The 18,873-nt window shown below is 40.2% G+C and overlaps 1 protein-coding gene across 1 annotated transcript in view; it reads left to right on the top strand.

Annotated features, from left to right (window-relative positions):
• Positions 1–18,873, top strand: part of LOC126248830 (inositol 1,4,5-trisphosphate receptor) — a 367,806-nt gene that overhangs the window by 257,514 nt on the left and 91,419 nt on the right. Inside the window, exon 36 of the mRNA XM_049950243.1 lies at positions 6,527–6,934. Within this exon, the coding sequence (XP_049806200.1) occupies positions 6,527–6,934 (408 nt within the window). The remainder of the gene's footprint in view (positions 1–6,526; positions 6,935–18,873) is intronic.

The following is an 18,873-nucleotide window of genomic DNA, read 5'->3' as shown; positions in this document are numbered from 1 at the left end:
CAGAAGCAATGCAGAATTAAAGTTTGGTTATACCAATGTCCGAATGTGCATGGTGAGGTGCACGTCCCGTAATTATTCCCAAGTCCAGTGAAGTTCAGTCTCTCCAAGTGAAGTCGCAAGATTTTCCACCGAGCAGCCAGGTAACCTCAAGTGGTGCGGCGAGTCATCCACAAGCAGCTGGAACCCGGCGTACTGCACTTCCCGATGAGAACTGTCGTTTGTGGCGGCGGCCGGGTTTATATAAGGCTTTCTAGTTAATGGAGCCGTCGGCTGGGGTCGCTGTTTTCCAGGGAAAACCAATCGCAATGTTTCCTGGCGTAGCCAATTGCTGTGTGCTGACAAACGCGCGCGAAGGCGGCCAGCGATGGTAGCCGCAAGCTGCCCAGAGAAGTGTGGCCAGCGATGTATTTCTCGGCCACGTAAGGGAGCGTGCGTGTGAAGACAGCCAGCGATGGAAGCAGCGGGCCGCCCAGAGAAGTGCGGCCAGCGATGTATTTGGCGGCCGCATACTGGTGAGCGTTGTTCGGTGTTTGTTAGAAGTGGTGTATACCACAGAGACGTTATTTCAAAAATGTCATTGTTCAGCGTATTACCAAGTAAAAGCATTGTTCAAGTAGGCATTTCTTAAATCTCGCTTTAAATGTATTTTTGTCTTGCAACTTTCTGATATAGACTGTATAGTCTGTTGTAAAAGTTTAAAACCACTGTGACTCACATGCCTTTTGTGTTAGTTCTTTTTGTTTTTGCTGTGTATGGAGTGCTGTAACTATGAAAGTCAGCATTTGTCAGTATTCAAGGTAGGCCCTTATATATAAACTCATCCGCATATAATGAATGTTAGTATTTAAGCTTTCTGAATGGGTTTTCAGTGTGCTTGTGGAGGACTCTTTATTACTATTCGGATAGCCCTCTTCTGTAACAAATAAATAAAAGAAATTGTTTTAAGTGGCAAGTGGTGAAATCCCGAAATATTATTACATGTGTTGTAAGAGACTGAAAATAGCCGAAGTTTGCCATCCTGGCAGCTTCTGAGATAAAAACATCTGTCATAATTGTAAGGGGGGGGGGGGATGTGAATCTCCAGCATTGGCCTAGATTTTCTCGTGTCTATGGCTAGATGTAGATTTCTCTTTTGACTTATTGTCGCAAACTGCATGTAATTTGTTGTATTTACATTTAACGTCAACTTGTTTGCATTAAACAAAGAGTGGACGTACATCAGGTCTTTATTGATAGTTTTATGCGGCAGTTGCTTTGGCAGAAAGAGTGGACATACATGAGGTCTTTATTGGTAGTTTTGTGCAGCAATTACTTTGGCACGATTATCATCATCTGTGGACAGCATATGACTTTGGCTGTAATATCTAGGGTGTGTACATCATTTATACAGGTAAGAAGTAGTGTGGACCAAGAATTCTGCCCTGTGGTAGTCCTATTTCCACTTTTTTTCCTACCTCAAGCTAAAGTGATTTTGTGATTTGAGTAAGGTGGCATCACTTCTACAATCTGTGTTCAGTTTCGTAGGGATGATTCAAACCCTGTTTTGCCAGGCCCTTTGAATACCTAGTGCCTTAAATTTTTCTAAAAGGATGCCAAGCTTGACAATATCTTGTAACATTAACCAAAACGGCCTTGCTGTGCTACACCGAGCGAGGTGGCGCAGTGGCTAGCACACTGGACTCGCATTCAGGAGGACGACGGTTCAAACCCGCGTCCGGCCATCCTGATTTAGGTTTTCCGTGATTTCCCTAAATCGCTCCAGGCAAATGCCAGGATGGTTCCTTTGAAAGGGCACGGCCGACTTCCTTCCCTGTCCTTCCTTAATCCGATGAGACCGATGACCTCGCTGTCTGGTCTCCTCCCCGAAACAACCCCAACCCAACCCCCTTGCTGTGCTGGTACTGCGAACGGCTGAAAGCAAGGGGAAACTACAGCCATAATTTTTCCCGAGGACATGTAGCTTTACTGTATGATTAAATGATGATGGCGTCCTCTTGGGTAAAATATTCCGGAGGTAAAATAGTCCCCCATTCAGATCTCCGGGAGGGGACTACTCAAGAGGACGTCGTTATCAGGAGAAAGAAAACTGGCGTTCTACGGATCGGAGCGTGGAATGTCAGATCCTTTAATCGGGCAGGTAGATTAGAAAATTTAAAAAGCGAAATGGATAGGTTAAAGTTAGATATAGTGGGAATTAGTGAAGTTCGGTAGCAGGAGGAACAAGACTTTTGGTCAGGTGATTACAGGGTTATAAATACAAAATCAAATAGAGGTAATGCAGGAGTAGGTTTAATAATGAATAAAACAATAGGAGTGTGGCTTAGCTACTGCAAACAGCATAGTGAACACATTATTGTGACACAAAGCCCATGCCTACTACAGTAGTACAAGTTTATATGCCAACTAGCTCTGCAGATGATGAAGAAATTGATGAAATGTATGACGAGATAAAAGAAATTGTTCAGGTAGTGAAGGGAGACGAAAATTTAATAGTCATGGGTGACTGGAATTCGTCAGTAAGAAAAGGGAGAGAAGGAAACATAGTAGGTGAATATGGATTGGGGGGAAGAAATGAAAGAGGAAGCCGCCTTGTAGAATTTTGCACAGAGCATAACTTAATCATAGCTAACACTTGGTTCAAGAATCATAAAAGAAGGTTGTATACCTGGAAGAATCCTGGAGATACTAAAAGGTATCAGATAGTAAGACAGAGATGGTAAGACAGAGATTTAGGAACCAGGTTTTAAATTGTAAGACATTTCCAGGGGCAGATATGGATTCTGACCACAATCTCTTGGTTATGAACTGCAGATTGAAACTGAAGAAACTGCAAAAAGGTGGGAATTTAAGGAGATGGGACCTGGATAAACTGAAAGAACGAGAGGTTGTAGAGAGTTTCAGGGAGAGCATAAGGGAACAATTGACAGGAATGGGGGAAAGAAATACAGTAGAAGAAGAATGGGTAGCTCTGAGGGATGAAGTAGTGAAAGCAGCAGACGATCAAGTAGGTAAAAAGACGAGGACTAATAGAAATCCTTGGGTAACAGAAGAAATACTGAATTTAATTGATGAAAGGAGAAAATATAAAAATGCAGTAAATGAAGCAGGCAAAAAGGAATACAAACGTCTCAAAAATGAGATTGACAGGAAGTGCAAAATGGCTAAGCAGGGATGGCTAGAGGACAAATGTAAGGATGTAGAGGCTTATCTCACTAGGGGTAAGATAGATACTGCCTACAGGAAAATTAGAGAGACCTTTGGAGAGAAGAGAACCACTTGTATGAATATCAAGAGCTCAGATGGCAACCCAGTTCTAAGCAAAGAAGGGAAGGCAGAAAGGTGGAAGGAGTGTATAGAGGGTTTATACAAGGGCGATGTACTTGAGAACAATATTATGGAAATGGAAGAGGATGTAGATGAAGGTGAAATGGGAGATACGATACTGCGTGAAGAGTTTGACAGAACACTGAAAGACCTGAGTCAAAACAAGGCCCCGGGAGTAGACTACATTCCATTATAACTGACGGCCTTGGGAGAGCCAGTCCTGACAAAACTCTACCATCTGGTGAGCAAGATGTATGAGACAGGTGAAATACCCTCAGACTTCAAGAAGAATATAATAATTCCAATCCCAAAGAAAGCAGGTGTTGACATATGTGAAAATTACCGAACTATCAGTTTAATAAGTCACAGCTGCAAAATACTAACGCGAATTCTTTACAGACAAATGGAAAAACTGGTAGAAGCGGACCTTGGGGAAGATCAGTTTGGATTCCGTAGAAATGTTGGAACACGTGAGGCAATACTAACCTTACGACTTATCTTAGAAGAAAGATTAAGAAAAGGCAAACCTACGTGTCTAGCATTTGTAGACTTAGAGAAAGCTTTTGACAATGTTGACTGGAATACTCTCTTTCACATTCTAAAGGTGGCAGGGGTAAAATACAGGGAGCGAAAGGCTGTTTACAATTTGTACAGGAACCAGATGGCAGTTATAAGAGTCGAGGGCATGAAACGGAAGCAGTGGTTGGGAAAGGAGTGAGACAGGGTTGTAGCCTCTCCCCGATGTTATTCAATCTGTATATTGAGCAAGCAGTAAAGGAAACAAAAGAAAAATTCGGAGTAGGTACTAAAATTCATGGAGAAGAAGTAAAAACTTTGAGGTTTGCCGATGACATTGTAATTCTGTCAGAGACAGCAGAGTACTTGGAAGAGCAGTTGAACAGAATGGACAGTGTCTTGAAAGGAGGATATAAGATGAACATCAACAAAAGCAAAACGAGGATAATGGAATGTAATCTAATTACATCAGGTGATGCTGCGGGAATTAGATTAGGAAACGAGACACTTAAAGCAGCTGCAAAATACTAACGCGAATTCTTTACAGACGAATGGAAAAACTGGTAGAAGCTGACCTCGGGGAAGATCAGTTTGGATTCCGTAGAAATGTTGGAACACGTGAGGCAATACTAATCCCATGAAATTTGAAGAGCAGGAAATTATATGCATCATCAGTATTTGTGTTGGAGTAGAATAACGGTCGAAGTAGAGAGGATATAAAATGTAGACTGGCAGTGGCAAGGAAATCGTTTCTGAAGAAGAGAAATTTGTTAACATCGAGTATAGATTTATGTGTCAGGAAGTCGTTTCTGAAAGTATTTGTATGGAGTGTAGCCATGTATGGAAGTGAAACATGGACGATAACTAGTATGGACAAGAAGAGAATAGAAGCTTTCAAAATGTGGTGCTACAGAAGAATGCTGAAGATAAGGTGGGTAGATCACGTAACTAATGAGGAGGTATTGAATAGGATTGGGGAGAAGAGAAGTTTGTGGCACAACTTGACTAGAAGAAGGGATCGGTTGGTAGGACATGTTTTGAGGCATCAAGGGATCACAAATTTAGCATTGGAGGGCAGCGTGGAGGGTAAAAATCGTAGAGGGATACCAAGAGATGAATACACTAAGCAGATTCAGGAGGATGTAGGTTGCAGTAGGTACTGGGAGATGAAGAAGCTTGCACAGGATAGAGTAGCATGGAGAGCTGCATCAAACCAGTCTCAGGACTGAAGACCACAACAACAACAACAAGAATTTTTAATGCCAGATGTGATCTAGGAACTTGTATACATGTTACCACGAGATCCAATTTTTGATAGCTTCTTCGGAAAGCATGTCTCAAAAATCCCATGAAATTTGAGGAGCAGGAAATTATATGCATCATCAGTATTTTTGTGGGGCAGCACTTCTGCCTAGGATTCATTGCTAAAGATATTTGTAAAGTTTACACAATTTTCTGTAGAAAAATTTATTTCGTACACCCTGTGCTTTTGTTTCTGTCAGTGACAATGAGGGAATTTTGAGGACAAGAGCTCTTTGATGTAATAACCCTAAATCAGAAATTGTTCAGTATAACCCCATAACTAGGTTTGTACGAATAAAGGTATCATGACGAATCACAACAATTTACAAACTGTCTCTACAGCGCATGCACAGTTTTGTGATAGTTGTAATCATCGTCACACCTCTATCGAACCATATTTAGTGTGTTTCGTCTTTCAGCTGCTTGTAGCATTAGTTTTGACCCCTTCATTCAGTTTGCTCAGATGTTTTTGGTTTAAACGCAGTGCAAATTACGTATATTCTCATGCTGAGCAAAACGTGTTTCAAGGATTTATTCACATCGTTAAGTGCAATATTTACGTACATATTTTTTGTAATGTTACACAAAAAACAATGTTAGTGATAGTTTGCATGTGTGTGGTTTTCTACATTACTGAAGAAGCACAGTACCGGATAATCTCAAAAAGACAACTACAGTTCAAGAGATGCAGAAAAATACACATGCAAACACCACACAAAATGCTTACGTAAATATATGTGCACTCGATATTGAGAAAAAATTCTCAAAATGCACTTTGCTGGGCATGAAAAAATATGTAACTGATGCAGTGTTTCATTATTTAAATAATAAATGACAGCTGCAGGCATTCCAAAAACATCGATAATGACATATGAAATTGAGTCAAACGTTTCTGCTTCCCAGTTATCAGTTCCCATGATATCAGTGGTTTTTGTTAGATGATAAACCATTATTAGATAATAAACTAGTCCCCGACATGAGTATTTTGATGCCTATTATGTGCACATACATAAAATGCAAGGGGTTATACTATAAATAACGTTTACAGCTTAAAATGTTATTACCCACATTTTACATTTTCCCGCATTTTACACCATTTTTTTGAAGTGCCTTGAAAAGTGTAAAAGTGGGGTTTCACTGTATTTCTATTTGTGTGGCTACTAAATTTGAAAATATATTATCTGTAAGATTATTTGTGTTATTTGTTATTCTTGTATGGTCAAACTATGTACTTTGTATCATTTTCATGGAATGTTTCACACTGTACCATGAAAAATGTTATAAAGTCATATTTAGTATGAAAATAGTAGAGGTGTTGAGTTATTAACAGGCACATTCTTCATTTTAGTGTTGGTAACTACAGTTTTTTTTTTTCTCCCAACAGAATCTTCTGCGAACTCAAAATAACAAGACATATTATAACTTGGTGTCAGAAACACTGATGTTTCTGGATTGCATCTGCGGCTCCACAACTGGAGGACTGGGCTTGCTTGGACTATACATAAATGAGAATAATGTTCATCTCATCAACCAGACCTTAGAGACTTTGACAGAATATTGCCAAGGTCCTTGCCATGACAACCAGAATTGTATTGCAACTCATGAATCAAATGGTCTCGATATCATTACGGCACTCATACTAAATGATATAAATCCTCTCGGAAAAACAAGAATGGATCTTGTCTTGGAGCTGAAAAATAATGCCTCAAAATTACTCTTAGCAATCATGGAAAGTAGAGGAGATAGTGAAAATGCTGATCGGATCCTGTACAACATGAATCCAAAGCAGCTGGTGAGTTGATTCCTTTTATTTTTTTCCACAGTAACGCCATTGTATTAAGTTGTAACATTTATTTGTTTTTGGGTGGTTGAGAACATCGCCAATAGCATTTCAAATAACCACTAAAGGTAGGGTTTCCATAATCCAAGAACCAAAACCAAGGAAATAGTCCAAGCATTGTCACCATCAGCAAAGGAGTTGTAATTACTGAAGGAAATTAGTCCAGGCATTAATGCTGTCAGCAAAGGAGTTGTCATTAATGAAGAAAATTAAATTAAGTTCACATTAACTAACTTTTTAATTGAAACATTAAACCCAAATTACTAAAAAGTACATAATTGTGTTGCTACAGTTGAGATATATTTTACACCAAGCTTTGTACAAGTCATATTTCTCTGAGCATTGAACAGAAAACATGAACGTGCTCAGATTCTGAATGAGTCTGCAAAAATGAATGCAACTTATATTTTTTATGTTATACAGAATTTGGAGCATTGCATTGACTGAAGTTAAAGCCATCCTCTTCCTTTCTTCTGCCCATTGTGTGCTCACTATAGAAAATACTTTCTCCCCATTAGCATTATGCCTTGGAATGGAGAAATAGTGTAGCACAATCCCAAGTAGTTCTGAAAATTGTTCATCAGAAAAACAATCTTCGAAAGATTTTACCCACTTTTAATGAGGTATAATCTCCAAGTTCTGATTCTTGGTGTCTCCCAGAAAACATTCAAGATTTACTACCAGATCAAACAGCAGTCTCTCATCCGTTTTACAAGTTTCTTGGGTCCAGTTCAATGAACATTCTGCACTTTACCAGATACAGTCTTCAACAGTATCCATTCAAAATGTTTTAAGTTGACATAAACGCTGGCTCTATTTCATGAGGCAATCTATAATTGTCTGATAAATTGCCTTGACTTCCTCGTGAAATTCTAACATTTGATACTGTGTCAGTTCTGACATAAATTCTTTTACTTTAGAAATCATGAAGTTCAATGTTTTCTGACCTCTAAAACATGCACAATGCCCTTAAGCTGCAACCTAAACTCACTCACAGATATATCATATTTCTTAATGCATGTAGTTGCCTTTTGAAATGGACTCATATGAGTATGCAGGACGTGTAAGTAAATTTTTCCAGAAGAATAAGGAAAAAAGATCTGAAGAGACTTGGACACTTAACAAGAAATAGAAAGTATGGTTTAAGAGCCTCAAACATGTACATGAACCTTTCACTTGTAGGATGTAAGCTCACCCACCTAGTTTTTACATGCCTGAGTAAATCTTTGTGTGTTATATGCAGTAAACTGAGTGATGTGGTGCAGTGGTTAGCACACTGGACGCGTATCCAAGAGGATGATGGTTCAAACCAGCATCCGGCTATCCTGATTTAGGTTTTGCGTAATTTCTCTAAATCACTTCAGGCAAATGCCGGGATGATTCCTTTGAAAGGACACGGATGATTTCTTTCCCTACCCTTCTCTAATCTGAGCTTGTGCTCCATATCTAATGACCTCGTTGTCGATGAGATGTTAAACACTAATCTCCTTCTTCTCCTGCATGTGCAGTAAATCACAAAAATCCTTTAGTGCAGCTACGTGAACATTATAAATTAAAAGGTAGTTATACACTTTGGTAATAATACTTTGAATCTCTTGTGAAAGCATATCTGTTCCATCTTGGATTGCATTATGTAACACATGAATTGGGCAATTTACCTGTACTGTAGACCAGTTTAATTTGTGCTCAAGTTTTCTGACTATATTGTTTTCCCCTTTTCTTCCAACACTTCCAAAGTTAGTATTATCGACACCAAAAACTCAACCTTGGTCACTAAGACTGAATTCAGAAATCACTTTATATACACACTCGGTGTACTGAAGGTTTTGTTGTCTCACTCATTTAAATATAGTAAATTGCCCTGAACAAATCCTGTGATACCAAAATATTGGGCCAGAGCAGGAAACATTATTACATGGTTGTTATTACTGCCACCTGTACTGATCCCAACATAATTCACTTTTGATGGGCTATGTCATACATTATATTTTATGAAAGGTGATATATTATAATTAACAATTGCTTCAGAGTAACTTTTTTTACTCGATAACTGAACAGCTGCCTTTGAATCATTAAAAATCTTATAAATAATTTTTGTTGTGCATGAAGAAGAATTGTAGGAATAGTGGTGTTTTACAGAATGAAATGCAAGTGTGTGTTCTGCTGTAAGAACCTTATTTGATTCTCTTTGATTACCACTAAAGAAACTGGTCAACTGTTTCAAAGTTGAAGCTGAATGCACAGCTCTTATATGTTTCTTGCTTGTAAAATGGTGATTGAAATGTAACAACTGTAATGAAGTAATTAAGGATTAGTTGAGACTTAACCTTAGACATGCTAATTAATATTTTTAGGCCACATTGACAGTTATTATGTTGCATTTAAGTTAGGTACACTATCAGTATCTGGGTGGGTCAAACCGTTTCTAGCCTAACAAGCTCGGATAACTTTGGCAAACCTTTCAAATAAAAGGTATTTGATTTCAAGTCCAACCAAGAATTCACAGCATCAATCACTGTGTCATCATTGTCAAATCGTCATCCTTTGAGGTCTTTCTTTTAGGTTTGGGAAAAGAAAAAAGTTCGATGGAACCAAATCTGGAGAATATAGCAGATGATATAACAATTCAAAGCCACAATCACACACAGTTTCCAGTGTTGCAAGGGCTTTGTGCACTGGTGTGTTGTCCTGATGCAAAAGAACTCCGCATGCCAATTTTTCATGTTTTTTTTTTTTTTCTCCTCCTTTATCTCTTCTCTCAAACAGTGCAGGGGAGGGTGCAATAGTATGATGCATTGATAAGTTATGCCCTTCTGCAAGTAATCCTCCATAATTACCCCTTCTTCATCCCAGAAGACTGATGCCATCACCTTACTGGCTGATTTTTGCACCCAGAATGCTTTTGGGGTAGGGGATGAAGGGTGTTTCTATTATTGTGACTGTTGTTTTGTCTCAGGATGAAAATGGTGAATCCATGTTTCGTCCATTGTCATATACCTTGCAAGAAAGCCGTCTTCATCTGCTGCAAATTGGCGGATGATTTCTTCACAACATTGCACACAGTCCTGTTTCTGATCTGCATTCAAGTCTGTCAGGACCCACCAAGATGAAACTTTCCGCATTCCTGAAATATCCACAACGTCATGAGCATGCCCATGGGAGATTCAAAATGTGGTTTCAATGTGCTGCAACATTGTTCGACAACCCTGTGAAATTGTATCATTAATTTCAGTTATTATTTCATCAGTGGCAACGGTGACAGGCCTTCCGCTCCTTTACGCATCTTCCACAGTCGTTCTTCCATGCTTGAAGTTGGACATGAAGTTTTTCACTGTTGCACAAGACTGAGCACTGTCCTTAAGTGTATTCCGCACATCCTCCGCAATTTCCTTCAGCGTCATTCCCATCAAATGAAGATATTCAATCACAGCACGGTTCTTGAGTCTCTCAATATTCGCCATTTTGCTTACACTGTGGTATACAACACATCCTAGCAGCAAAACTAACGAAGCTGGAGCTGCTAAATTTGACTTGCATACCCAAAAAGGATCATTATAAAAGTAGATGGTGTTGTTTGTGCGAGACATTACCGTAACTATCGTGGACTAGAAACTTTTCGACCACCCCTTGTACAACAGTAGCTTTAGGTTAGTCTTTGATTGATTTCAATTTCTTCAATTATTTAATAGTAATGCAAATAGTTGTCTGAATAGGAATCATAAAAGCATGCAAGAACAGTGAAGTACAAGCAGCACAGGGCCCAAACAGTTCACCTTAGAGGTTGGCCTCAACACTGAATTTCCAATGTTTTAAAATTGTTTCTATGCTGATTATAATAGAAAACTTTGTAATTAAATGTTGCTTGTTAATTTCAATGGATATGAAAATAAATTGTGCTTTATAGTATATGCACTGAAGTTACTACCCACATTCTTTACAAAAATCCTCATTTTCATTTCTTCCATCTTCCACGCTCAGAAACTGATACGTGTATTCTTCTTGGAAGCGAACTTTTTGTTGTGACTGCAATTTGATTTTAAGGTTCCATGTAATGATGTTACGAGTAATGGTAGATTTTGTTCAAATTTTGAATTACTCTCCAAGCAGCTGAAAATTAACCTCATACAAACTACAGAACAAGAGTCAGAAACACGAGGAAGGCACCAGAAACATAGGATCTGGAAACTACAAAATTCCCAGAGAATCAATTATTGGACTGCTTCCGTTGTCACTGTTAGTGCAAGACCGGCTGTGTACCTATGGTCATGATCACATATATTAAACACTCACTACATTCACGGCCTTTTATCTTTTCATTCAGGACATTCATCTTCTAACATAAAAACATGGATTATCTGCAAAATCCGTGGTGTGTGGCAACTCTAACTAGGGAAAAGATTACCTGTGAGTTTTCTGTGTGGCAGTTCCAGCACTTTTAATTGTCACACACCATATAATTAATCTAGTGAAAACTGTACATCTGCCTGTCCAAAGAAGTAGCAGGAAATATTGAATCTACTGACACTGACTGTTTCCTTTGACTTATGATGTCATCGAAACAATAGTCATTAAACTGGATATGCATAAAATATGTGTAAATGACTAGTGGTGGTATGTGGTACCCTCCGTCATGCAATGTACGGTGGCTTGCGGAGTACATATCTAGATGTACTTGCCATAAAAAGAATTAAGTTATCTTCATGGCTTCATATTCATTGTGTTTGACAACTCAGATACCAACTGTCATGTTTTTGCCTATCTTGGACCTCAGGCTAAGAAGTAGATCAGGCTGCACCACTACTACTTAGTTTCCAGCTGCCACCTGCAACTGACAAGCAGAGCAACGAGTTATGTATTCAGCTTTCTGTGTGTTTATTCATAGTTTAATGCTTGAATTCCATGCTGTGTGTGTATTTGAGAGGTGTAACCTTGTGTTTTGGTAACTGTAATGTGTAGATTCGTGCAGTCTATAGCAGAGTTGTGATTTCTTTTGGATGGCCAGCTGCATTCCATTGGTAACAAGTCAGGAAGGTAGAAAGTTACATGTTTTTATAGTTAATTCTCAAGTTAGTAATAGGGTGGATAGGCTGTGTGGGGGTACAGGAGTAACTGACCACAATTGGGGAACAGCTGAAGATGCGTTTGGCCACAGTCAGCTGTCTTACGACTGCTGCCTTGGGGGATGTAGCAATGGTGAACATGGCACGTCGCACAGGACACTTCAGGCTCCAATTGTGTTTCCCACAGGGTCTGCTGCCATGTCATCTTACAGTGTAACTAACACGATGGATTGCCCTCACTGCAGAGTGAGTGGTAGGTGTTAATGCATTTGTGTCACTTGAGGTGGAGAGTCAATGTGGAGGCTGGCCATCTGGCCTCATCCGTTCATCCTGCAAGTGGACAGGTTGCTGCTCCTTCAGCCTGATTCGTGCAGGCACACAGGAGAGGGGTTTGCTAGTTTTTGGGAGCTCCAGTGTTAGATGTGTTAAGGAGCCCCTTAGGGAAATAGCATCCAGGGCTGGAAAGAAATCCATTTTGCACTTGATATGTCTGCTCAGGGGCCTCATCCAAGTTGTGGAATAGACTCTACCTGCAGCTGTCAGTCATGCAGGATGCAGTTGGAAGAAAGCTGTCTGTGGCTCATATTGGTTCCGAGGCCATCTTCATTTCATAGAGGCACACAAGTGGCTGGCAGAAGTGGGAAAGACTCCTGGGCTCATGTGTGGGTTGCAAGCAGAGCTCACAATTTACAGCATCTTTTCCAGAATTGATTGGTGTCTTTTGGTTTGGAGCCAAGAAGGGTCCACAGCCAAAGGCTCCTTTGATTCTGTGAAGGTCTTGGCTGGAGATTTCTGGACCTGCATTATGGGCTGGAACATTGTAGGACACAGCTTGATTGGTTAGGGATGCACTACACAAACAATACAGCTACTCAGGTAGCAGAGTACTTATGGAGTGCACATGGGTTTCCTTTTTTTTTTTTTAGGCTATGCAGTAATTTGAGATCCTCTGATTAAAGCTTGCCAATCTATACACAGAGAACAAAATCAGACCATGTACCAAGTAAAGACACTTCTACTGTCAAAATTTTAACAGTAAATTGTCAAAGTATTTGTAACAAAGATCCTGAATTAACTACACTCTAGGGAAGATGTTGCACTCAATGTATTCTTGGAACTGAGAACTGGTTGAAACCTGAAGTACAAAGCTCTGAAATATTTAGCAAGTCATGGAACATATATAAAAAAAAGACAGATTATGTACCATAGGAGAGGGAGTGCTCATTGCAGTCGACAAAAATATTGGGTCTATTGAGGTCAAAATTGAGTCTGACTATGAAGTTACCTGGTTGCCTGTAGCAGGTATAGGTGAACTCAGATTAATTATCAGCTGTTTTTAGTGCCCATCCAATCCCACCATGACTGTTTTAGAATCATTCAAAGAAAGTCTACGCTCAGTAGTGCGGAAATACCCAGATCATGGAATATTAGTCTTAATTTACCGAATATAGACTGGAGTTTCTGTGAATTATTGCCAGTGGTACAAACAGGCAGTCTTCTGAAGTACTTTTGAACACATTTTTTGAAAACTGTCTTGAGCAGCTGGCTCGACAGCCCTCACTCAATGGAAATATCTTAGACCTTGTATTTTCAAACAGGCTTGACCTTTTCAATGGTATGTAGAGACAGGAATTAGTGATTATGATGTCATCATAGTGACTATGGTTGATATAGTTAATAAATCAATCGAGAAGGCTAGGAGAATGTTCGTGCTAGAAAGAGCAGATAAACAGTTGTTAGCATCCCACTTACAAAATGAATGGACATCATTCAGTTACGGTATGATAGGCATAGGGTAATTATGGGCAAAGTTTAAACAGACTGTAAATTGCACCATGGATATATATGTGCAAGTAATTGAATTAAAAACAGAAAAGACCCACCATGGCGTAATAACAAAATTCAGAAATTGCTGAGGAAGCAGTCACAGTTCAAGAAAGAAATCGCAAATGTTGATAGGCGAAAGTTAGTAGAAACTTGTGCGTCCATTAGAAGAACAATACATGAAGCATACAGCAACTTCCACCATTGTACCTTAGTGAAAGGTCTTGCTAAGAATTCGAGAAAATTCTGGTCCTACATAAAATAACTAAGCAGTGAAAGGCTTCTATCCAGTCACTTGTTGACCAGTCTAGAGCACTCGTTGACCAGTCTAGAGTGGCAATAGAAGATAACAAAAGGAAAACCAGAGTTTTAAATCTCACATTTAAGAAACCATTCATGCAGTTGGGTCATACAAACAGACCGTCATTTAACCATCATACATACTCCTGCAAGGAGGACATAGTAATAGGCATCCCTGTTGTAGAGAAGCAGCTGAATGATCTGGAAGCAATTGAGTTGCCAGGTCTGGGTGGAATCACAGATCGGTTTTACAGGGTGTACTCTACTGCATTGGCCCCTTACTTAGCTTGCATTTCTCATGGATCTCTCACCCAGCACAATGTCCCAAGTGGCTGGAAAAAGCGCAGGTGACTGCTATATATAAGAGAGGTAAAAGAACATACCCACAACATCATAGAGCAAGGCCCTTAACGTTGGGTTGCTGCAGAATTCTTGAACATATTCAAAGTCTGAGTGGAATAAATTTCCTTGAGACCTATAGTTAATTGCATCTGTCCAATGGTCCCTCTTGACAATGGGAATTATGTGGACATTTTTTGCAGTCACTATGTACGCTGTTGCTTATCTCAGTATCTACCATTTTGGCATTTGTACGATGATTGAAGTGAAGAATTGTATAACAGTCTTCTGCAATGAAATGATTTCAGAAGACTGAGTTCAGTATCTCAGCCTTTTCTCTTTCATCTCCTGCTTCAGTGCCAGTATGGTCACTGAGAGACTAAATAGGTGATTCTGATCTGCGTACTAACTATACAGAAGACCATAACTATTTGGATTCTAAGCCAGATCATTTGACAGAATTTTACGTTGAAATTCGTTGAAAGCTCTTCACACACTGTGTGACCTCAGAAGGGCTGCCTTAAAAGAGTGGGTTAGGGTTGAGCAGCTATGTCTGTACCAGTTTGGCTACAAAATGCCATGGAGGATCCAAGCATATTAAAATACATGGAATGGAGCAACCAATAGCAGATTTGCCTTTCATATATGTGCAAACAGGCTACATTTATTATCAGATGACATGGTAACAAATAATAGAGGTGCAACTGATGATATCATACAATACAGCTTTACCAAAGACAAGGAGGTTATATAGATATCAAATGAAATTAATTATACACAATTTTGAAGAGCATAAGTGCAAACCATCTAAGATCATTATATACATTGACAAGGGCATTGAGTAATGTCTGCACAAATGTCAAGCATAACATGTGCTGTTGTATACAGGAAGTAGACCTAACCATTGACTGACTACAGTTACAGCGTCAATGTGCCGCTAATGGAACCATAACGTAAACTGATATTGCTAGATGGCAGCACTTCTGATGGCGTGTAAAATTGTAATGTTAATATAAAATGATAAAAGCTCAGTCAGCACTAATGTGCTAGAAGCTCAATTATAAAAACAGTATAATAATGCAAGACATTCCATTTATGATGATATCGTATGGAACCACATTCTGTATGATTTGTTCATAATTTCAGTAGAGGGCATCATGTCTGATACAAAGTTAATGAAAATAATTATTTCATTTTTACCAGCTCAGTTGTGCTGTAAACTGAACAGTAAAGCACAGTGCAATAGTGCAGATTTCATAACACAAAGGTACTGTTACATGTCATCTTTGTGTTTGCAATATACGAAATACAGTTCACTGAAAAAATTACATGCTTTCATTAAGAATTCCATTAAACAGAGAGAAATTTTAAAGAAAGAACAGTGAGATTGGGACTCTCATAGTTTCTACCTACTCACAAGTAAATCATTGAAAAAATCAAAGGACAATTTACAACAGCATGAAATCTGCTCTTTTGATGATAAGAATCTGTATAATAATGTACCAGCTGATGAAATATTAGAAATTATTTATAACAATTTTAGGCAATTTGGAAAAGTAGATCCCATGATCCAGATCTTTTGGTTATTTTACTTTTAATTAGAAAATGTATCACTAGAAATATGACCTTACAATGGGTTCATGTCTTCCAGGCATCTTGTCAATAATTTTTATGAACTTTTTAGAGAACAAATTGCGTGATCATACACAGCAGTATGCAAAAAGATTACAGTGTGTTCCAGATAAGCCACTGACATTTTCATAATTTTTTCACATGATGAAAATGACTCTCAGGAGCTAGCAAATAATCTTAATTCCTTACACAGAAATATGGAGTTTACTCATGAAATCGAAGTAGAGGATTCAGTTAATATTTTGGACATACGAATCACCAGAATAGGACATACTGTTAAAATTGAGATATATTATAAGCCAACGGCTACAAATTTGATTATATTGCACGATTCATGCCATCCACTATGTAAAATTTTGCATTTCGTACATCATTGTTTTTATCAGCTAGCTAGGCTATGTTGCTCTAAAGATGTGATTGAAGAGGAAACTGTCTTGATTTTCAGGTCTGGGTAGCTAATGGCTTTACTGAGGTGGAAATCAGGAGGATTAGAAGAAATATTTTAATAGAATGGGAAAGAAAGTAGTGGTTACGAAGAAAGTGGGAAAGTATAGTTTGTTGTCACACCATGGGCCCATGTCAGACAGGATAACAGATGTCTTCCACAAATATAATATTATAATTGGGTTTCGAATGAATAATAAACTGGGAAAATTGCTGTGACATAGCTTAAACCCCCCTGCGGGCCCGGGGGTTAGAATAAGCCCAAGGCATTCCTGCCTGTCATAAGAGGTGACTAAAAGGAGTCTCACACCTTTCAGCCTTTATGTGATGGTCCCCTGTAGGGTTTGACCTCAATTTTTCAAAATTTTCGCAAAGAGCGGGCCAATTGGAGGAGGGCACCTTACATGGTGTATAGTGTCCATCGTGCATTGAGATATTCAGCCCACTTTCTCATCGTGGCGTTGCAGCTCCGCTCATCCTCCATCTGTCGAGCGAGTACACCTTTAAAGGTGCATTTTCCTCCACCCACTATGCAATGTCATTTTCCGCACCAACGATGACCTCATATCCAGCACAGTATCCAGTCCATTGTGGTAGGGCCGCCATGTACCCTGTTGATTGTAGCCCCCTGACTACACATGGATTGCTGTGCTGATGCCTGCACCAAGTATGCCAAGGAGTAAATGCCTGTCACCCTGTTTCATTGGGACTCCCGGCAATGGACATCCTACCAGGTGGCCTTTGCTGCGGCTAGGTGGCACCTGTGGGGAGGGCCCTGGTCAGAGTGGGTGGCATCAGGACAGATGACGCGTGATGGAGCATACTGCATCATCACTTGCTGGTGATCAAATGCCAGCATTCTCTAAGCGTTCCAAGCCTCAGTACAATGCAAGGAAGTATGAACCTAAATCGTTCCCCTCCTTGGCCACACCATGGGAGGAACATCAGGCTAAGGATGGCAGTGAACCTTATTCACCCCAGTACCTCAAATGTCTCGTTGAAGCGTCAGTTTTTTATAGAGCATTTAGAGGACAAGTTTGGGGAGGTGGAGGGCTTATCCAAAATGCGTTCAGGGTCAGACTTGATAATAACGGCACCCTCTGTCGAGTCTGGGGCATTACTTGCTTGTGACAAGCTCGGGCATGTTTCCATTACCATCACACCTCATAAGAGCTTAAATATGGTCCAAGGTATTTATTCGACAGGGACCTCCTTTTGCAGTCTGATGACGAGCTGTGCGCCAACTTAGAGTGACGAAGAGTTCATTTCATCTGGTACGTCCATCGAGGTCCGGGGGATAATCAGGTTGCCACCAGTGCCTTCATCTTGGCCTTCAAGGTTGACATATTACCCAAGAAGGTCAAGGTGATAGTCTACCGCTGTGATGTCAAGCCATATATCCCTCCCCCAATGTGGTGCTTTAAGTGCTGGAAGTTCTGCCATATGTCTTCCCACTATACTTCCAGCATCACATGTCGAGATTGTGGACGTCCATTCCATCCCAGTACTCCATGTGCCCCCCTCCCATCTGTGTCAACTGCGGAGAGCATCATTCCCCTTTCTCACCAGACTGCTGGATTTTACAGCAAGAAAGGAAAATCATGGAATACAAGGCCATGAACCGACTCACCTACACTGAGACCAAGAGGAAATTTGAGTGTCTACATCCTGTGGCTATGACCTCCTCTTATGCCGCCGCTACGAGATCAGTTGTAGCCCCATCAGTTCTGTGAGTTCCAGTCGGCTACAGAAGACTACACCTGCCCCCTTGATGGTGGGGTGGAGGGGGGGGGGGGCACTTCCCTCCCTGTTGCTCCCGCACCACCTCCCAACCATCAGGGGGACTCCAGTCCCCACTTCTCAGCCAGAGAAATGTAGGTATTCTTCAGCTCCTCTCACTAAGAAGGGATCCCTTTCGGTTACTCCATTCCTAGATTTCTGTTAGTCGGAAAGATGACACTTGCCAGTGGCTGAAGTGCCCAAAAGCAGCTGGTCATAGGGCTTCACGATAATCCTCAGTCCCAGAGACTGAATCAGTGAAGCCCCGCCACCCAGAGAAACCCAAGGATCAGTGAGAGAAATCCAGAAAGAAGACCCCTAAGACCAAAGGAATTGCGGTGGCACTCACACCACACTGCCTACCAAGTTCTGCGTCTGAGGATGAGGTGAAGATTATAGTGTCTGCCAAGGACCTAGGTCTTGCCAGACCCTGAGACACAATGGCTATAGCCTGTTCAGGAAATAAGTCGTTGGCAGCAGGTGACCCTATGGTGTAGACTGCCTCATCATGTG

This window comes from Schistocerca nitens, chromosome 3, assembly GCF_023898315.1.
Source record: "Schistocerca nitens isolate TAMUIC-IGC-003100 chromosome 3, iqSchNite1.1, whole genome shotgun sequence".
In the NCBI taxonomy this organism is placed as follows: domain Eukaryota; kingdom Metazoa; phylum Arthropoda; class Insecta; order Orthoptera; family Acrididae; genus Schistocerca; species Schistocerca nitens.
Note: the sequence above shows the minus strand (reverse complement) of the source record. Positions and strands in the feature narration are given on the sequence as shown.